This window comes from Panicum virgatum, chromosome 3K, assembly GCF_016808335.1.
Source record: "Panicum virgatum strain AP13 chromosome 3K, P.virgatum_v5, whole genome shotgun sequence".
NCBI lineage: Eukaryota > Viridiplantae > Streptophyta > Magnoliopsida > Poales > Poaceae > Panicum > Panicum virgatum.
This window is the reverse complement of record NC_053138.1, coordinates 28,844,475-28,867,080: the sequence shown is the minus strand read 5'-3', so window position 1 is coordinate 28,867,080 and position 22,606 is coordinate 28,844,475. Positions and strand designations below refer to the sequence as shown.

Sequence of the window (22,606 nt, the reverse complement as noted above, 5' to 3'; positions counted from 1 at the left end):
TTGGGTGATGGCCATGCAAGAAGAATTGAACAACTTCACCCGCAATGAAGTTTGGGTCCTCGAAGTTTCTCCGAAAAATAAGAACATCATCGGCACTAAGTGTGTCTTCCGAAACAAGCAAGATGAACATGGGGTGGTGGTACGCAATAAAGCAAGACTTGTGGCAAAAGGGTTCTCTCAAGTCGAAGGTTTGAATTTTGGTGAAACTTTTGCTCCGGTTGCAACACTTAAAGCTATCCGCATCCTTCTTGCTTACTCTTCTCATCATAATATCAAATTATATCAAATTGATGAGAAAAGTGTATTCTTAAATGGCTTAATTAACGAACTTGTTTATGTTGGGCAACCTCCCAGGTTTGAAGATCCGAGGAATCCTAACCATGTTTATAGGTTGCACAAGGCACTCTATGGGCTCAAACAAGCTCCAAGGGCTTGGTATGAGAGGCTTCGTGACTTCCTAATCATGCAAGGCTTCAAGATCGGGAGGGTGGACACCACATTGTTCACAAAAGACGTCAACGGCGATCTTTTCATTTGTCAAATCTATGTTGATGATATTATCTTTGGCTCAACTAATGATTTACTAAGCCATGAGTTTGCTACCATGATGTCTAGGGAATTCGAGATGTCCATGATCGGCGAATTGACCTTCTTCCTTGGTTTTCAAGTCAAACAATTGAAGGAAGGGACATTCATCCATCAAGAAAAATATACTAAAGATATCTTGAAGAAGTTCAAGATGGATGAATGCAAGCCGATCAAGGCACCCATGGCAACCAATGGGCATCTCGACTTGAATGTGGACGGTAAACCGGTTGATCAATCCCTCTATCGTTCTATGATAGGGTCTTTGCTTTACCTTACCGCATCTAGGCCCGATATAATGTTTAGTGTGTGCTTGTGTGCCCGCTTTCAAGCAAACCCAAAGGAGTCACACCTCTCGGCTGTGAACAGGATCCTTCGGTATCTCAAGCACACCCCAAGCATAGACTTGTGGTACCCCAAAGGCGCTAGCTTAGATCTCTTGGGATACTCGGATTCGGATTTTGCCGGAAGCCGTGTGGATCGCAAGAGTACCTCCGGGGGTTGCCACTTGCTTGGGCGTTCTCTAGTTTCTTGGTCGAGTAAGAAGCAAAATTCCATGGCTTTGTCCACCGCGGAAGCGGAATATATAGCGGCCGGTGCAAGTTGTGCCCAAATCCTATATATGAAGCAAACCCTTTTGGACTTTGGTGTGAAACTAGATAGGATACCGCTCCTTTGTGACAATGAAAGTGCCGTAAAAATTGCCAAAAATCCGGTTCAACACTCTCGCACAAAGCACATTGATATTCGCCATCACTTCTTGCGTGATCACGAAGCTAAAGGAGACATATCTCTTCAAGGTGTGAGATCCGAGGAGAAATTGGCGGATATATTCACAAAGCCCTTAGACAAGAGTATATTTGTTAGGCTAAGGAATGAGCTTAATGTATTAGATGTGGCAAACGTCATGTAAGTTGCCATGTCATATAGAAAAATGCATACATATAGAACACTTGTCTAACCATGGTAAGATAGTGATGAGCATGGGTTTAGCTAGAGGTGGTGGTCCACTTGTTTTCCTCTAGGCTTGTAGAAAGGCTCATCATGAAGAACCTTCCCATGGGTTCAAACTTGACAAGTAGAACTTAATTCTTGTTATGCACTTCTTGTCATGTAGATGTGCACTTCATGTTTACCCTTCTCTCGCATGTGGTTGTAGCTTACACCATCATTGCATGCGTAAGGGTCACAAAGGAGATCACTTGATGAAAATGAGACTTGTTTCATATGCAAGATCTCAATTCATGAGAAGTGAATAGAGCAAAGTGTTAGGTGCGTTATTGCCTAGTGAGTCATGTCATGATGAGTTTGAAGCTCTCTATCTTCAATATTCCTATGACATGGCTCATACATTTTATTTGGCGCTTTGTCTCGCTTTGCGGCTTTTTCCTTGTGTTTGAAAAGAAAACTATTAAGCTAGTGTGCTATCCTAATTATTTTGAGGGGTAAAGTCGCCTATGCAAGTCCATTAACTTGAGTTTAGTTGAATTTTATAAGTTTATTGGACTTAGCATAGAAGAGTGAGCTGAGTGAAGGTTTTTCGGATTCACCGGTTCAACCGACACTTAATGGATCTACACCATCGGTTGAACCGGCGTTACTAAGTTCTGTCTCAGCTCAGTCAAATCCAGGCGTTCAACCGGTGTATGCAATTGTCACATCATCGGATCAACCGGTGAACGTAATGCAGTTCTGACCTAACAATCAACCGATGATAGCAGTATTCAACCGGCAAGTTCAAAATTTCATATCGTCGGTTCAACCGGCATTCAGATGGCTCTGTGCTGAAGTCTCTGGAAAACTAAACCGATGCATTTAACCGGTGTTCTAAACCTAAACATCGGATCAACCGGCGTTAAGGAAAAACACGGGGCCCACTTGTCATATATCTCTTGACCGCGCGCCCCGCTCTCATTTTCCGTCCGTTCGTTGCCCGCCCACGCCACCGCCGCCGCTCGCTCCACGCGCCACCTGCACGCCGCCGGCCCGAGCCGCTGCCACCGCTTACCGTACACCACCTCCACGCGCCGCCGCTCAACGCCGACCCGCACCGCCGCCTGTGCTCCGCCCGCGCACGCCCGCGCTGCTCCTCTCACGTGTAACCTCTGCGCCGCCGCCGCCGCCGCCGTGCACCTCCGCACCACCGCCACAGAGCCGCCGCTGCCACACCTGTGCGCCACCGCCACGCGCTCATAGCCGCCTGTGACACCCCGGCCCAGGGCTTAATAGGATTAATAGGATACTCATACCAACAAGTTGCAACTTCTTTTCCAGAAGCCGGTCTCCAAAGAACTCCGAGGTTAAGCGTGCTTGGCCTGGAGAAATTTGAGGATGGGTGACCGACCGGGAAGTTTTTCCCGGGTGCGCACGAGTGAGGACAAAGTGTGCAGAAAAGACTGGTGTTGGTCTGTGAGGACAGTCTATGTCCTAGAAAGCAGCCAGATATAAGCGGGCCCGGCCTCGGGGAGGCGGGACGTTACAGAATGGTATCAGAGCCGACTCTTGCGGTTTCACGGGCACGTACGGGCGTAAGTGCGGAGGCATGAGCACGGGCGCGTGGGGGCACAGATGCCACTGGCATGAGCACGGGCTGCTGTGGGGTCATCGGCGGTGGCGCCGATGTATTAGCTTGTGCCGTATGTTGTGGACTCCATGCGCCTTATGCATTCAGCTGTGTTGCCGATGCATCCTGCTGTGCACCCATCGGCTGAACGACCGATGGATCAGGCCGAGAGGCTATCGGCTGAGAAGCCGACGCATTAAACTGCATCTTGGGTGGCGTAGAAATGAAATCCAGATGCATACCATACCCAGTAGCAGGATTCCATCCTTTAGGAAATACGGACGCAGATCCATCTTGCACAGTTGTAGCAATCGGCGGCGTGGTTGAGTAGATAGGATCTGCTGTACTCGCCGATGCTGCAGTAGTCATCTGGGGTGGAGTTTGACTGTTGCTTGTTCCTACCTGGCTATTTTGAGCCGACAGGGCTACTGCCATAGATATTTCCAAGGGAACATATTGCATCTGATCTGGCTGTATATAGCAAGGACCCATGCACCCTGAAAACGTGCCTTCAGCAAAAGTCTTAACCACCGTATTGTGCACTGTGTTGCGCATAACTGTTGCACTCTTGATGAAGCCTTGTGCCACAGCTTGGCCAACTGCGTCTATCATCTTGCTTTCACGTTGAGCCTCTGTCAATTGCTGGAAAGATGGAAGATTAAACTTCTTGATAACCTCACCAGATCTGTTGACGCTGTACGACTTGAGGCATTCACGTTTGAATCTCTCCACCAGCTCTTCATATTCCTTCTTTTGTTCTTCTTTGAGCTTGTCTTCAGGAACAGGAATCCGGTTTTCTTCCCTAACTGCAGATTTATCTGTGATTTCCACCATGTTGAAGCTTTCGGTCCCACCGGGCGTGCCAAAAGATGTGTTGAAGAAAAATCAACACGCTGAAATCCGAGGGCAAGTATTCGCCAAGCACGGAAAAGTCAACCAAGAGTGCCAGTCAATTTGACCTAAAATTGACAAGGGAGAAAACAAAGTCAAATTCGAGAGATGGGCGTATCGGCAAGCTTTGCAGATACTATAGACGACAAAAAGGTATTAAATGCAAGCGCGTAGTAAAAGAGCGCATTGGCAGGATCAGCCGATGCACTAAACGACAAAACCGGCTTTGAACAGCCGATTGCGTATGTATGACAAGATCTAAGCTACGAATGTGTAACTCAGATGATGTGAGCTAAAAGAAGATCTAAACCGGCTCTTGAGATAACAAAACTGTTAGTCCAAAACCTAAAGCCGATCTAATATGTTTTTAGATGTGATAATAGCCAAAAAGCATAGGAAAACCTACAAATCTATCCGATATCGATAATTGGTGAATAAATCTAGACGAGACGACAGCGATGCGCCCGGAAGTTAAAGCCTAGATAAACTCGATAACTTTTGAATAGATTTGAACGAAGCTACAGCGATGCGCCCGGTAGCTAAAGCTCAAATATACTCGGTAAAACAAAAACTCACCAGCAAATCAAGTCGCTCGAATGTGAGGCATCCTTGATCAACTTGAAAGAACTCGTCGAAAAAAGAAAAGAAAATGTGAAGTCGCCGAAAAAGTGCAAATGAATTGTAAAGTTTGTTGTATTGGATGTGTATCAAGTTTTTCCGGTCCCTTACAACTGATATATATAGCCTAGCGCTATCAAGTCCTAACCGATCACGACAAATATTACTTGACCCTAAAGAAAAGACTATCTAAAAGATAAACTACTTAAAATATTACAACCGAATCATCAAGATTCTCGTAGAGTCCGGATCCTCTTCTCCTTCCTTGACTTCATCGGCAACTCTCCATCGGCCGAGCACCAGAGCTAGCGGATCAGCATCTTCGCAGAATATTCTCCTGGCCCATCGGACTGACTTCCATCGGCCGATTCCAACCCTGTGTATCTTTTGGTTTCTTCCAAATCGGCCATATTCCTTCACAAAAATCAGCTTACTTGACACGTGTCAAAAAAACGGTGTCGATTGTGGGATCGATGCCAGCTCTGCTTTGCCACTGTGTCAAAATTCTGTTCAAGAAATCACCCATTTTCAAAACGAAATGGTTTGTTAGTACAGCGGCGAGAGGAATGCAAAATAGGGAGGATAGGAGCGTGGTCACTATGCAGCATAGGGAGATGATACACTGTGGTTTTTGAGAACGCTATGCACCATTCAGCATTACCCAAGGATTTATCAAGGCGCTCATAAGTGGGCACGGACCGGCGGCGTCTGTTCGTCCATGTATAAGCTGGGCCGCTGTATCCAAGATCGATGAAACCACACTGCTTGACATAAGAACAAAAAGCATTAATACGAGTTATATCAGGTCTACCTGGACCTGATTTTTCATACGGAGCCATAATATCATTAAGGTCGCCAGTACACAGAATGGGCAGAGTGCTGTGATTTACAACAAACTGATGCACATCAGCCCATATAGAGGAGGTAGCACGGTGGTGAGGATCACCATATACACAAGCTAAACCAAGCTGCTTATTATCTACCTTACTAGTACACACTGCTAAAATATAGTTATGGGAGTGGTTAACTACTGTGATTTTACTTAGGGTTTGTTTGGATGCGTGCCCTAAAGTTTAGGTAATGTCACATTAAACGCTTAGACACTATTTAGGAGTATTAAACATAGGATAATGGCAAAACTAACTGCAGAATCATGTGCTGAATCGCGAGACGAATCTAATGAGATATATTAATTCATGATTAGTGGATGGTACTGTAGCCAATCGTCGATTAACTAGGCTAATTAGATTCGTCTCGCAAAGTAACGTCCATCTGTGAAATGGTTTTGTAAATAAATTTTATTTAATACATCTAAACAGTAAGATTCTTTTGGACTAAAGTTTAGGCCTAAACTTTAGGGGTGCATCCAAACAAGCCCTTAAAGTTTCTAAGGTTTATCTGATTTTCTAGTGCATCTTTTGAGAACTAACGTCGAGGCACCAAGAAGAGCCTCCATTTAGTATTAGCATTTGCTAACGCGTCCAAAGTTGATTAATGCTAAATTATCGCAAGTGGTAGCACGTTAAAACCATCTGCATAATTTCAGAACTTTCTGTGATGAGGAGTCAATGATTCACCTATGTGATATGTGTACAACATCAGAGGAGGGGGGGGGGGGGGGGGGGGTGGGGGGGGGGGGGTTGGGTAGGACTGAACGGTGGAAGGAGTATGTTGCTGTAGTTTTTTTAGATAAAGTTGCAGTACTTTCTGTAATGCTTGTTTTATACTGTTTGGCCAGATTTTATGCACCATTCATTAAGAAGGATGAACCAGTATTATCCAAGTGTACCGGCCTTCCCAAGTTTATTGTTACTTTATCTCACCACTTGGAAAAGCAACCAACTGAACGACTGAACAGGGAGATACGGCACCTGAATAACTTTATGCATCAGCTGGACAACATCCCGGAGTTTCATCGCTTGAAGGACACATTCGACTGGCTGGCCTCCAACTTTAATGATGGATTCCCCGCAGCTAATCAAGAAATGCATCTTCTACCTGTCAATTTTTCCTCAGGGCAGCAGTATTCGTCGGAAGCATTTAGTGAGGCGGTGGATCGCAGAGGGCTATTCCAAGGGCACCAATAGCAACAGCTTGGAGGAGGAAGCGGAGAAGCTCATCGACAGGCTTATCAACCTGTGGATCATGCTACCGGAGCAGACAATTACTGTGTCTGGTGCAATGTAAGAAATAGCAGACTAAGATATTTAGCGGAAGCTCTTCCAAAAAACTAAAAGAGGTATAGCTAAATCATTTAGCGAAATAATAAAATAATCAATAATTACATATAAAATTAGAAGCATCATTGGTCTAACACTCTAAAATAGACTCAACACGTCTCTTGACTGCCTAACTGTGCCCCTGCTGCTTTGTTTATGGTCCATCCTAGTTATATTGATTGTTTATTTCTTTTGACTACATCTTTAGCGGGCATAGCGGACGTTTATTACTATTAAATCCCGTAAAAACCTCTTTAGCGGACAAATGTTCACTACAACATACTATATATTCTGTGATGGAACTATGGCGACGGTTTCAGAAAACGTTAGGGATTTGCTCTTATGGATATTAAGCCCAGAAAACCGCGACGGATTATCAATTCTGTCACGGTCCGGCCCAGAACAATGCAATGTTTATACAAATCCGTCGCAAACATAAATTAAAAATTATGGTGTTCCCATATGAAAAAAATAAAAAATTGCACAGGGGGGGTGGGTTTGAACCTGGTCTTGGGTTTCAACAATAGAATGCCCTACAAAAATTGGACTTTGATGATCAAAATGAAATCTGGACGCATAAATTTTCAAGTAAAAAAAATACTGCAGGCCCAAGATTCAAACCTTAAACCATCATGCACGTTTTATAAATGCAATACCATCACACCAAGTGCTTGCATGTGGCAATCAGTAGTAACAAATTTTTTTAAGTCAATTATGATTTCTTGAACCTTCTTCGTATAGCTTGTTTTCTTTCATTTAAGCATGGAATAGAAATAAATATTTTTACATAACAATAACTAATTTATAACTTCATAATTTCTATTATCATGGTCAATATAAGCTTTTGTCCAGGCCCATTTATTCCCAGGGGCGGAGCCAGGAAGTTAATTTTTCCATTGTTAGGGGGGCCAACCATATAAATTTATATAAAAATTTAATCAAAATTTAAATTTCTAATGTAGATTTGGAGACCATGGGGGCCAGCCCCTGTCCGCCCCCTGTTTATTCCCTTCATTCTTGTAGCACCGCAGCTCAGGCCCAACTCCCTTTCTTACTCGGTCCACACCAGAAAAAAATAGGATAAAAATAAAAAAACCTTGGCGCACATAGGAATCGAACTTGTTACCTCTGTCTACAAACCGAAGCAGTCCAACCACTGCGATAGGCTTCTGTTTGTGCCTACTTGGCACCAAAACATCTTTTTATACTAGAGTTCCTGAATTGGAAAAATATTATGACGCGCCGAGATTTCGAACCCGGGACCTCAGCAAAAGGATAAGCACGCGTCACCACTGGTGCATTGCCTCGGATGTGGTATGCACTGCCATTAAGAGCTATTTGTACAATATTAGTCCACGTGGATAGAGATGAAGAACAGATGCATAATTCGTCTTTTCTTTTTAATCCAGAGTTAAAATCTGTAATCGGTATTTCTACCTCATTAAAACTCCAAATTTGATATTTCTTTTTCCTTATTTCTAAAATCACGTTATTTCATTTTATGGTATCTATTTGTATCTTAAATACTATTTATTATACCTTTTACATGTGATTTGTTTTCTTCCACTCGAGTAGAGAATAGAAAAAATATGTTTTTGCAGAACAATTTGTAATGTAACTTCATATTTTATAATATTATGGTGAAAATAAGGTTGTGTCCAAATTTGAGGTGCATACGAGTTCAAAAATATAATGAGTTACTCAAATCTCAAAGTTTCACTTGAGTTTTAAGAAACTATATGAGAGATTTATTCTTTTATGAACAATGTATGATTCAACTTTACTAAAACTATTTAAAAATTTTATATAAAGATTATGGACCAAAAATATGTTATCATGTCAATTTTTTGACCAAATTTAGATATTATTGCAATTATTATGTGGTAATTTGGAGAAAAAAGTTTGAATTGTCCATAGAAGATAATTGAATTTGTCTTCTATCTCTAAGATATGGACTAGAATATATCATATGAGCCTAAATATAATTTTTTCTACAATTTGTGTATCTTTTGGGGGTACACATAGTTCAAATTGTAATTAATTTCAATAAACATGCAAAAATTCATTTAAACCATTGAAAATAGTAAATGAGTTTGGAAATTATCAAAACTTCGACAAGACAAATTACATGTAGTCTATTATATTTAGAAAATATATTAGTGTACATAAAATTATTATTTTTATATGTTACTTCACAATGGTGCAATAAAATAGGAAAAGAAAAAGAAAAATGTTAAATGGGCCGAAACACTACCTAGAACCGTTTTTCATCATAACCCAACTTCTTCCGGCCGTCCATCTCTAATCCAACGACTCGGATCGATCCGTAGATGTATAAATAGGCTAGCAAACCCTAGGCCAGCCTCTCCCATCCCCTTCCCCTCCCTCCCTCGCACCCCTCCTCACTCCTCAGATCTCGCCGCCCCTCCGCATCCGCCACACCCCACCGCCGCCGCCCCTCCTCCTTCCTAGCTGCTTGCAGGGGGGCGAGGGCGCTGCACGCCACGCACATGTAGCCCGCGCCCCATCCTCCTGCTCGGTCCCGTCCTCCTGCTCCATCCGCGTTGACGGGCCGGTTGCTCCAGATCTAGCTGCTGGAGTTCAAACAGCGGGCAGTAGCCGCAGATCTCGCCTGGGCGATGGGCTCTCGCCACGGAGGATCCTCCGCCGCCGTCACCCGATCCGAGCAGATGCCGCCCGCAGCCATGGCGCCATCGCACACGCCCCAGGCCCTGTCCAACTCAGGTGCGTGCGCTTCCCAGATCCGGTCAGCTTCGGCTGGCCGCTGGGCCTCTCTCTCTCTCATATTCATCGCTGCTCTCTTCCTCAGATCCATCCGGCGGGAGCTCCAGCGCCTCCGTAGGCTGAGCGCCATGGCCAGGCACCTCCTCCGTGGGATACGCCTATGCGTCGCTGCCTGAGGCCACGCGCCATGGCCGAGTGCTGCCGGCGGCGGCCAAGCGATGCTGCAGATGCCCAGTGCACCTGCGGCCGAGCGCTGCTACTGATGTCGCGCGCCCGTTCCCTATTCAGAGAGGCTATCATGGTAACTCTGGCTGCACCACAACTCATTTGGAAAGACGCCGGCGGCCACACGCGGTACTAGTACTACTACTTTTTCTCGAAATACAGTTTTCAAGGTCTTTCTTCTGAATGTTCCTCTGAGCTTCTTTCTTTCAGGTCTCAACTACATGCTTCTATGCTATTTAGTTGATAATTTTGCAGGCCATACAGAATGTGTGTGATTCATTGCTAGCCAGTGCTGCACATTTCATTAGCTTCATGTTCACTGAAATACTTCTCTAGCTGATGTATTGGTAGCTTTGCTCGAAACAAAATAGATTCAGTTTTTCAGTATCAACTATATGTGTTTGTCTAACTGCATGAAGTTGAGTCCTTAGATGCGACTGTTTTTTTTTATCTCCAATGATAAAAATTAAACATACTTTAGCTATGCGAATGGTGTACTCAGTACTAAAAAATATGGGAATCATGGTAGCATCTCGTACTCAGTACTTAGCTGTGCAGAAACAGGACCCTGTGCATTACTGGTATGAACCTGCAGCTTGACCCTTCCTAGAACTCCTTTTCTATGGCGAGTACTGAAAAACAATACTGCTAATAAATAGTTCATATTGCATATGTGCAGTATAAGTTTCAGATTATTAAGTCATATCCATATTGCAAATGTTGAGCTTCGTGCAAAACTGGATGATTTGGAAAGGAGAGCGCAGGAAAAAAAAACAAGGTTAAGGGACATGGAGGAGATGCACAACAAGCAAGCTAGCTTGGAAGCCAAACTTCAGCTTATTCTTGATCAACAACGACCAGTTGATTGAATTAATGGTACGTGCACTGCTAGTTCATTAGTTCACTGCTACAATACTTTGTTCTTGCTTTATGCACAATGCTAGAGGCTTATTTGCACGGCCAGTTCACTGTCTTACATTTTTTTGTTTTTGGTCTTGCAAGCAGCTAAAGGATGGCGTGAACTGGTGGACTACATCCAGAATTTCCACCACCAACCTGGAGCTGCTGGTCTGATGCAAGATGCTCTTGCTTGAGCTGCTGTTTTGATTCAAGATGCTCGTGGTTGAGCTGACTTATTGTTCTTTCTCCTTTAGACTTATTGTTCTTGTGTTGAGCTTGTGCTCCTGGGTTGCAAGTTGAGCTGCATCCCTTAGACTTAGTGATTTGCATGCTTTTGATGTGTGAAACTTGTGACTGCTTTTGGATAATGGGCTCTTTTGAAATGGTTTGATTGCTTCTGTTGTGATAATGGTTTGGATGCTGTTGGGCTGGAATCATTGTGGGCTGAAATATTTATGGGCTGAAATGACTCTGAGCAGAATTCATTGTGTGCTGAAATATTTATGGGCTGAAATTTTGGGCCAAAAGTGATCCACTAATAAAATTGGCCCATTGAAAAAAAATGATCCACGTCATCATTAGTGCCATGTAAGCAGCCACGTCATCATCCATGTTGGTAGCCATGTCATCATCCATGTTGGCAGCCTTGTCGTTGTCCACGTAGATGGCCATGTCATCGTCTATGTGGACGGCCATGTCATCATCCACGTTGGCAGCCACATCACTATCCATGTCAGCTTGAATCCGCGACGTTTACTTTCGTCGCTAAAACTGGGCTTTGGAATGGGCTAACTAGGCCTCGGGCTGCTCTGCGACGGTCAAAAACCATCACGGATTGCTTCAATCCGCGACGGTTTTGAAGAATCGTCGATAGATTTAATCAATGACGCTCAATCAACAATGGAATCTCAAACCGTCACAGATGGTGAATTGCGACGGATTTTCAATGATCCGCGACAAAATGATTCCGTCGCAGAATAAATAGTATGTTGTAGTGGTTGTATAGCGTAGCGGTAGATTTTCTAAAAAATTAATAGCGGGCTATTTTGTACATTGGTCTGGTGCCATGAGAATGACCTCCTGCCAGGTCAACTCGTTCTTCCTCGAATATATCATCTCGAGGTCAGGGCAAGATGAAGAGAAAACCTTCCTCCCACTGGAAGTCGGAAGGAGATCCTCTGCAGTCGGGTAAAGTGACTGCTCCCGGCAGTCACTTCATCGGCACCGTTGGTGGGGATCCGACGATGGCAGCAAACTCCCACGCACTTGACCTCCTCACGCTGGGCCGTGGCCCAACAAGAGCACGGACAGCTGCTCGCATCAGCCTTCCTTCACTGCAGGCTGCATCGCCACTGCTCCCCTGCCGAGCATCTCGCCATCGCCGTCTCGGGCGGCGGCGTCCTGGACAGCAGCTCTCTTCCCCTTGGCTGCAGATCGACACATCTCCGAGGAGCAGCACGCGTCGGGGCGAGCTCGAGCGGAGGAGCGGCACGCGGCCGGTGGCTTGCGGCCAGCTCGAGCGGAAGAGCGGCCCACGGCACGTCCGGCTCAGAGCGGCGAGGCGAACTCCGGCAGATGGGAGAGGTCACGGTGGGGAGCAAGGCACGGCCGGCTCTAGCTGAGTTGCGGCGCGGCGAGTGGAGCTCGGCCCGTGTGACATCTCAGAGTTTTAAAATACTAATCAAGAAATCTTAAACATGATTTCATGCTTAATAAACAAGAGAATTCAAATTATGCATTTCTTTTTGGAAAATAACTTATATGTGTGCATATGTATGTGTGTATATGTGCATAGGTCAGGAACCTCAAATAACTTTCACACCAAGGCAAATAGGCATATGAAAATGAATAGACGTGTTCACCATGAAAAGAATTGTAAATGTCCAGTTGAACTCTAGGGGTACAAATGATGAAAATCGCATGAAATGATAAGTTGTTTGATTTGTAGTTTTCGAAAATTTAAAATGACTTTTAAACCTTTGCTCGTTTAAGCTTGTTCCTGAATTAAAAGTTGTAGGATTTTAAGTTCTCTACAACTTTCGTATTCGAAGTTTTCTATGTTTCAAAAGGAATTTTTGAGAAAAAATTGAATTTGAATCAGGCAAACTCCATTTCTCTCTCTCTCCCTTCTCTCTCTCCCTCCCCTGTTTTCTGCTGAGCCGAGGTCGCCGTCCGGGTCAAGGTCGCCGGCCACGCGCTGTGCCCTCACCTCGCCCCGTTCTTGGCTCCTCCACGAAGCCTCTCGGCCTCTCCACGCGGAACTCCCTCCCTACGCGCACGCCGAGGACTGCCGTCGGCGTGCCACGGCGACAAACGAGCCGAGCCGTGCCGTGCACCATTTCCCCAGCCCGCTCGCGCCCTCGCCTGGCTCTCCTCCCTCCCCTTGCTGCGCAAACGGGTCTCCTCCCTCCCCCTCTACTCCCCTCCCTGCTCCACGCGCCGAGCCGAGCCCTCCGCGGCGTCCAGAGCCGCTGCCGCCTGCCATTTGCGCCGCCCATCCCTAGGCTCCCGTGGAGCTCCCTCCTCCGGCCTTCCTCGCGCCTATCCAACCCCGCAGCTAGCACCCCCACCCTCCGTTGGTGCTCCCCGACCCGCTCGCCGACGCCCCAGCCCGCCGGAACGCCGCCGCCGCGGGCCCAGTTCGCCGCCAGCCGCCCCTCTCCGCGGCGCCGCCCAATCCGGCCACCCCAGCCTCAACTGAGCCCATCCCTAGGTCCCTCTCGCCCTCCTCTTGCTCCTCCCCCTATTCCCCCTCGCCGCCGGCCGCCGTAGGCGCCGGAATTCGGCCGCCGCCGCCGCCGCCTCCCCTGTTTCAAACCCCGGCCAGGGACCTCGGGTTGAGAAGAACAGAAACCCGGGGGGGTTATTTGAATAGCTTGTGACTCATTTGAATAGTAACAGCAAGGGCCCCTTTGTAATTTTTAGCTGTAAACTTTGAAATTCAATAGAAATTCGTAGAAAATTCGTAAAATAGCAAATCCAGTTGTTCTGGAATCCTTATGAAAATCTCTATGCAGTAGAATCATAATATGATGGTTGTTAGTTGAAACTTTTTGCTGGAAAATTATATTTATGTTACTAGGTGCATAAAGGCTAGTTGTTTATTCTTTTTCTTAATTATTTCTTGAAGCCTTGTTATGCTCTGAAATTTTTATGGTGGTTTGTTCACGTGACACTAGTGTTGTTATAAAAATTTTGTGGTCAGTTCTCATGTGTAGCTAATTCTTTGTTTTAATCCTTGTTTAGTAGACTTTAATTATGAAAAATAGTTTATGTTGATCATAAATCATGAACATATTTCTGAGTGTTCTTTTTGAATAGTTTAGCTGGTACATTAAGTTTGAACCCCAGTTCATGACTATAGCAAGATATAAAAATTAATCTTGTTAAGCTGCTGTGTGTTTTGTTTATTTTCTCCTATTTAATTATGTACATAATAAATCCTGAAAAATTCACAGAAGCAACTTAGTCACTTTTTAGACCTACTATTAAAGTTTAAGGTTGTTTTATACTCTGGTCTAACCTGTATAATTCAATCTTGTTCTAGGAGTTGTCTGATTACATGAATTGTTCTGGATAATTGGCTAAAAGTTTTGGGATGAATTTTGCAGGATAGCTAGTTCTGTTTACTTTCTGTTTGAAGTAATTTTTGTTGAATTTATTACTGTATGTGTGCGGAGTTGTTGATTTATTAACCAACCATGCTTTAATTGCCATATGAAACTACTCCCATTTGTTTAGGAAGTTAGTATAGCTTTCTTGTGCTGTTGATCATGATGTCTTGTGTAGTTAGATATGTTGAGTTACTACTCTATAAACGATTGCCCAGTAAAATATGAATGAAAGTGTTTCTCTTTAACTTCGGGTTTTGTTTGCATTACACCTTTATTGTGAAATAATTCATAAATTCTTACCATCACAACGACTTACCCATGTGCATTGCATCTCATATAGATACTACTACTCTCGCTGACGGAACTTACGAGCTGGTGCCCGAGTCCGAGAGTGAGCAGCGCGAAGCTCAAGTTAATCTAACTGAAGCTGCGCAAGACCCGAACCCGATTTCGGAAGAGCCCAGATCCAGTTACGCCCAGGAAGGCAAGCCCCGGAGCATGTACTTCTATTTTAAATTATGCAACTTATTATTGTTCCTATCTATTTGTGCATTTAAGTTACAGGATTTGACTGAAACCTTAGTTGCATGATCCTAGGTACCGATGCTTGAACACTAGTATGTGTAGGTCGCTAGTTAGCTATGCTAATGGTTCGGTAGAAGTCGAGTGATTTCCGGTCACTCGCGAGAAATTATAGAAATTGGTTGTTTACTACTTGCTACCTCTATAAGGTCTACGGGCGGGGTCGTGATACTCTGGATGCCCCGTCTGTTTAGTGAAAAGTGATAAGGCCGCAGTGTGTGGTAGTGGTGGTTAAGCGTTTGAACGTATTAATCACATGCCGAGAATATGGTAATCGGTAAGTTTAAGTACTGGATTGAACCGCAGCCGGAATATACTCCCCACCGTCTTGAACTCGTTCACATCTAGCTAATGGCGAGTACAGAGTCGTCGTACTGCTGTACTTGAGGGCGGTGGGCCTGTTCCGTGAAGCGGGAATTGAAGGGAAGAGTTGCACGTGTGACTCTGTGAGTAACCACGTGATGTGTGTTTAGGTCTGCCTGGCCAGGTTAACAAATTCGATTCGAATCGTCCGTTTCTCACCGGTTATTGAGACTGCTTAACCCTTTTGCCACATAGAGTAAGAAGTGGAAGATGATGATGATGAATTTGGTTGGTTGATTAATGAAATATAATTGTTTCCACCATGTATGCTATTGGATAGATGCTCACCTAGAATGGTTAATTGAACCAGAACCTGAAAGCTAAACTATGAAATTAAGAATCTACTCTCTACTGCTTTTTGGCAAAACAAACCCCTCCAGCCAAAAGCCTTGCATGTCTAGATAAAGGGCTAAGTATACCCTCAGTCGGGTAAGCCTTGCTGAGTATTAGAATACTCAGCCTTGCTTGTGGCTCATTTTGTTTCAGGAAATACTTTTGAGGACATGATTGCCAGTTTGACCTGGCCTTGCACCCTCCCGCCTGGTTGGTCCGTGGAGTGGGATCCATCCCCGGCCAACGATGACAAGAGCGAGTGATGTCACGAACCGGGCTTCATCGTGACACCCCTTTCGTCGTTAGTTCTCGTGTGTACTTTCCGCTAAATTAAAGGACTCTGTTGAACTTCTTATGTGTTGGCTTTGAAAAGTACTTCGTTAAATTTGGAACTTGGTTTGTAATCCTGAAGTCATGTTAAACTCTATGTGTTGTAATATATTGTGAGGTGTTGTAATCTCTGGACTCGCCTTCGTGTGAGTTATGCTGCTTTGTTCGATCCAGGTTTAAGTGGTTTTATCGGGATTTTACCCGACAGCACTGCCGGATTGCTCCGTTTTAAGTGTGTGTTAACCCTGATTGTCGTTTTGATGATGGTTAGCGCACTTAAGCCGGTTTATGTCGGGCGGGGCTGCCACAGCCCGCGCGCGGCGGGCGGCTAGGGGAGAGGAGCTGAGGAGGGATGAGCGGCGGAGGTAGCTAGGCCCGCGGCGAACGGCAAGCGTGGAGGAGCGGTGCGGAGGGGCTACCTCGGCCCGCGGCGGCTGGTTTGGTCAAATCAGCAGCACGGCGATGGAGGAGCGGAGCGCACGGCAGTGTTGCTTGACGTGAGCCGTCAGCCGTGAGGAAGAAGACGAGGTGTACAAGAAAAAAAAGATGATGAAGTGTTCCTGATCTTGTTGGGCCACGGCCCACGGCCCAGCGCGAGGAGAGTACGTGAGAGTTTGCTGCCATCGTTCGATCCTCACCAACGGTGTCGATGGGATGGCTGCCGGGAGCAGTCGGTTTGTTCCTGGAAGTCACGGTACTGGAAGGGAGCCGCTTTACCACCGAACACATCGGGCAGCACCTAGCCATTGGCAGGAGCTGGGATCGGGCCGAGTTTGTGTACAGCAGCCTGGACTTGTCCCAGTTGCGGTCACTGACGGTGTTTGGCAAATGGAAGGCATTGGCCTTGTTTGGATAACTCTAGAATTTTAGAGTTCTTAGAATGTACGTTTTTCAAAAAAACGAATCTCGCATGTATGAAATACTAAATGAAGTCTATTTGCAAATTTTTTTAGGGATATGTGTAACTTTTCGCGACGAATCTAATGACGGTAATTAATTGATGATTAGCTACTGTGATGCTACAGTAACCATCCTTACATCACGTGGTCAAAAGTCTCATTAGATTCTTCAGGGTTCCTAGCGCAGGGTTCTGAAGTTGATTTTATAAACTTGTTTTTTTACACTTTAATTAACAGTCAAAATTTACTATTTTCTAGAATTCTAGATTTTAGGCCATAACCAAACAAGGCCATTCTTCATCTCTGACAAGATGAGGGTGCTCCGGGTGCTGGATCTGCAGGATGTGTCAGGCGTAACTTCAAGTGACCTCGGCAGGATGTTTAGGGCGCGTTTAGTTCTCAAACCAAAAATTTTTTTTGTTGTCAAATCAACAGTTTGATCAGATGTCGGGAGGATTTCTCAGACACTAATTAAAAAATTAATTTCAGAACTCAATTGGAAACCGCGAGACGAATCTTTTGAGGTCTTTGACCGCATCATTAGCACAAGTGGGTTACTGTAACACTTATGGCTAATCATGCTCTAATTAGGCTCAAAAGATTCATCTCGCCGTGTACATCTAAACTGTGCAATTAGTTTTATTGTTTAACTACATTTAGTACTCCATACACATGTCCAAAGAAAAAGTCATAAATTTCGACGTGAAAATTTTTGGGAACTAAACGCGGCCTTAACCTTCTGCCTCGCCTCCTCCAAAGGGCGACGACGTCGCTAGCTGGAAGATTTTTTTAATCGATGAACAGTAAAAATGGATGAGCTAGCGCTCCGCTCGTCGCCTGCCTCTACCCTTTCCCGATGCACCTCCTCCTCACAGGCGCGTTTCCCCCACGCACTTGATTGCCCTGTATGCTACTGTGCCGGTGCTGGCTTAGACTGACCCCAACAGTCGACGCATCAGGCGAGGCAAACGCAAAATCCGTCTCTGGTCGCTACTGTGCGCGCGCGGCGACTTCTCCGACAGGCGAGGCAACACGCGAGGCATTTTGCCGTCGATGGAGAGAGACGATGCAAATATACACTCCCTCTCTCCTCAAATGCAAACGGCCGTCGCTGCCGTCGCAGAGGAGAGCGCTGGAGGAGGACGGGGCTCGGCCATGGCCTCCGCCGCTCCACTCGCCACACCGCGGTCCGCACCGCTCCGCCCGTCCTACCGCGGTCCGCGCCGCTCCGCCCACCCCTCGCGCTCGCCTGATGCCGCCACCACCACGCGCGCTCGACACCGCCGCCACACGCGCGAGGGAGGAGGAGGGACGAGGGGCGCGCGGCGGCGGGGTCATGGCGATGGGATGCAAAGGAGGAGGCAGTGCGGCCCACGGCTCGCCGGCGGGGATGCAGGGGAGGTGGCGGTGCGGCCCGCGGCTCGCCGGCGGGGATACAGGGCCGGTGCGCGGCCTCCCGACATCGGAGCTCCGGCGTGCGGAAGCCTCCGGCGAGGTCCGCCATGGCGAGCCGCGCAGGCGTGGCGTGCGCGTCGAGCTACGGCCGCGGGGCGCGCGCGGCGGCCTGCGAACGGGAGCTGCCGCGCGTTCCCCGCGCTCACCTCGCTCCTGCTTGACCGGCGGCTGCTCACCGGCGCCGTCCCGCTGCCACTCCACGTCGTCCACGTTCACGTCCTGCGCCTCCTCGCCGACCCCGCCCCCAACTTCTCCGCCTCCGCGTCGAACGTGCGGCCGCGGACACCGGCGGGAGGAGGGGAGGGGCGGCGCCGGCGACAGATGGAGGGGAGGGAAGGGGGGCGGCGGAAGAGGAGGGGAGGGGGCGGCGCTGGCGGCAGCTGGAGGGGACGGAAGGGGTGGCGGCGGGAGGAGAATGCGAGACGCTGTTGGAGATCGGGTTTTTTGCGTGCGCGATGCAAACTCCCGATTGCCTCGCTTGTTTTGCGTTTCCTTGTTGGAGTTAGTCTTAAAGCCATTGCTGGCTCTAGGCCGTGTTTGGTTGTCCCTGAGAAAAATTTCAAGAAAACTTTTCGTCACTTTGACCATTAATCAGATGTATTAAATGAAGTCTAATTACAGAACAATCTCCACAATTATGTTACTATAGCAGCACTGTAGCTAATAAGGCATTTGACCGCATGATTTGGAGATGATTTACACGTGGTACTGTAGCATCACTGTAGCCAATCATGGTTAAACTTGTCTCATTAGATTCGTCTCGAAAAGTGACACCCATCCATGAAAAAATTTTGCAAATAAACTTCGTTTAGTACTTCATGTATATATTTATCTTTTTTGTGAGAAAATTCTCAGGGGAAGAACCAAACACGGCGCTAACCTTTGGACAAGGCCTTAGACGATGCAACAACATCTCTTTACCTGCCGGATTCCCTGGGTGACCTGAGGCAGCTTCAGACACTGGATGTCAGAGGCACCTCCGTTAAGAAGCTGCCAGCAAGCATCATCAAGCTACGGAAGCTGCAATACATCCGTGCAGGTGCTAAAACACCATGGCCGGTGAAACCACCACAACCATCATCAGCGGCACGTAGCTGGCAACAGGATTTGAAGGAGGCCAAACGCTTCCTTTCCAAGCTCTGCCGCCTCGGACATCACCTAGCGGTGCCTCGAGGGGTGGGGAGCCTGACGGCGCTGCACACCCTGGCCGTTGTCAATGCCAGTGCGCCACGTGGTAAGGCCATCCTCAAGGAGCTCCGGAAGCTTACCGAGTTGCACGAGCTCGGAGTGGCCGGCATCAACCGGCACAACATCAGGCACTTACACCTCTGGGATCCCTCTCCCATTTGGAATCCTTATCACTGCATCTAGAGGAGGGCAACCGCGCTGTTCGCTCGGATGACATCAACCTTCATCAAAAGGAACTGGGCAGCCTGAGGAGCCTCAAGCTGCACGGCCATGTGGAAAACTTGCCACGGTCGATCGAGGATCTTTCCAATCTCATGAAGCTGAGCTTGGACAAGATTTCACTCGGAGGAGAGGAGATCCAGGTCCTCGGGAAGCTCAAGAACTTGCATACCCTACGCCTCCGTGTCAATAAGGTTGGCCAATATGGGTCTTGTTTGGTTCTCACTAATGCTTCCTAGTGCACATAAGTCGAGAAAAAAATCTCGCATGCATGGAGTGCTAAATGAAGTCTATTTACAAAACTCTTTTAGGGATGGGTACAACTTTTCGCGACGAATCTAATGACGGTAATTAATCGATGATTGGCTACAGTGATGCTACAGTAACCATCCTCTAATCACGCGTCAAAGACCTCATTAGATTCTTTAGAGTTCCTAGCGCAGGGGTTTTGGTGTTGGTTTTGTAAATTGACTTTATTTGACATCATAATTAGCAGTTAAAATTTCCTAGTACTCTCCAGTGGAGGGAACAAACAAGGCCATGGTGAGCTCAGACTGGGTGGCGCCGGCCAGGATTCATCCGGACTTTTCCTCGGACTCAAGGTGGTCCACATCGCCTGCCCCCACAGCTTACATGTGATGGCCCTGTTTGGGGATGATCCGGTTCCTCTGAAGTTTTTGGGGTTACCTCAGAGGGACGTAGGAGCTGCAGCGCCGTTCAATCTGCATCGGACGGCAGCATACAGGAAGGACGCTGCCAACTTGCTTGCTAAGGGCTAAGGCCCCATTTGCGGGACAAGGCACATGACGATGAAAAATGACCCGAGACCGACGGAAACGCGACGGAGGAGCGAGCTGACTAGCGGACGCAATTGAAACAACTGCAGTCATCATATTCTCAAACGGACGCAAGAATCAATCTCAATTTGATAAAGACATTAAATTTTATACCACAATCTTATTTTTACATCAGTTTACATTTCAATTCATTGATATATACCACGGTGTTGACAGCCAATTTGGTCTAGTCGGTAGAGTTCGAATAGATTTGGATTTGTATTAGGAAATCTTTTGTAAATTAACTCGTGAAAAGATATGTCTTTCCCGACCTATATATATATATGAAGGGCTAAAATCGATTGAGATTATTTTCCAATCGAATCTATACAAATCACATTACTTTTTATCATTTCAAATTCTAGTTTTTTTCAAACCCTAATTTGCTGTTTTTCTTGCGTCTTGACAGCGTTTGAAAACGTTCTGAGTGGTCTGCCAATCTCAGAGCAACCCTAGGTCTGTGAGCTCCTACAGGATCTCTCCCGAGCTCACAGATCTAGGTAGACGCGAGATTCTGCCTGCACCGCTCAGACCGGTCGGCACAAATGGTCAGACCGATCTGCCTCGAGCTTCGTCGGTGTTGATCGTTTTGACAATTGTTTGTGTATTTTAGCGCATCTGAGTGTGTTTAGCGCGATTCTGTCTAACACAGAGAGCGGGACGCGGCACAGGTCTCGCGGGCGGCGGCTGAGATGCGCGTCGCCCAGCAAAGCGCTGTTGTCTTTTTTTTTTGTGTGTGTAGAGAACAGTGCCACCTTCTCCTCGTAAGGCAGTCTAGATTATTTGTTTATGGGTATTATTTTTTTAGAGAAGTTTATGGGCCTTACGACAAATAAATAATCAAATATGAGCCGAACGTATAGACCAAGCTCCTTGTTCCTCGACGAGACCGTCGGATGTTGAATGGAGGCCCGGAGCAGAACGTCCCTCTAAGGTAAACTCAATCACTATTACAGAATAGGCATTTGTTCCAGTCTATTTGTCCCTTCAGTCTTTGGACCCGGGATAATAGGTGGCTTTTGTCCCGAGTCCAACGACTAGCCGGGCCAACAGGGGGATAGGGGACTTTTGTCCCGGTTGGAGACACCAACCGGGACAAAAGGGGGGCCTTTTGTCCTGGTTGGTGGATCCAACCGGGACAAAAGACCCGCGTACTCTTTTGTCCCTGTTAGAACCACCAACCGGGACAAAAGGCCTCCCTTTTGTCCCGGTTGGTGTCTCCAACCGGGGCAAAAGGCCTTGGCCCCCTTATCCCCTTCCCTCTCCCCACGCCCGAGCCATTCAGCTCACTTGTTTCTTGCTGTTCTCGGCTCGGGAGAGAGGAGTTCTTGCTTATTCTTCACCACATTTGTGAAGATCTTTGATTCCCCGTCCATCCATCGGCGCTAAAGGTTTGGGGCTTGTTTTTCTCTTCTTCCTTGGCTTGTTTAGCTCATTTCATGCTTTAGAAATAGAGAAAATGTGTAGCTAGCTCATTTCTTGGACATTTAGCTAGATTGCATATGTATGTGTGATTTTCTTTTAGATTTAGATGAGTATGTGGATAGTAGAAATTTTTAGAATGAGTGTAGACACTTCATGTGATGTACTTGTATACATGACCATATTGTGGATAGTTGATTTTTGTATTCATGAATGAATTAATGAAATGAGTATATTAGAATTTTTTGTATTATGAATGGATTATTTTGACACTCTAGTGATGTATTTATTCAGGCTCACATTGAAACCATCTAGAAGCTAAAAAAATCTTTATTTCGAAACAAGTATACGTCGTTAATCTCCATCCAACGGTGATGGCACTACCTTTCGGGAATACACGATGCGCTATAAGCACGTCGCGAATCGGTTGGTCGCATCACCAGCACTTCCGATTGATAAGAAGACAGCATTTGACGCAGTCAGCATGGCCGTTGTTGTCCTGAGAGCATATCAACGAGCATGCTGCCTGTGCCAAGTACTGTGCCTATTAATCGTAAATGTTGGTGCTGCGACTGGACGATTGGTGACATCCTTGTACCGCACCGTGTCCCCCCGAAAG

At 46.4% G+C, this 22,606-nt stretch overlaps 1 protein-coding gene across 1 annotated transcript; it reads left to right on the top strand.

Moving 5' to 3' along the window:
* The first annotated feature begins 6,388 nt into the window (after positions 1–6,388).
* LOC120700806 (disease resistance protein Pik-2-like) lies at positions 6,389–19,693 on the top strand. Its single transcript, XM_039985028.1, has 5 exons — positions 6,389–6,828; positions 11,803–11,908; positions 16,657–16,802; positions 17,157–17,253; positions 19,274–19,693. Exons 1-5 carry the CDS (start codon positions 6,614–6,616, stop codon positions 19,691–19,693), a joined length of 984 nt encoding a protein of 327 aa, XP_039840962.1. The 5' UTR covers positions 6,389–6,613.
* Positions 19,694–22,606: the final 2,913 nt, after the last annotated feature.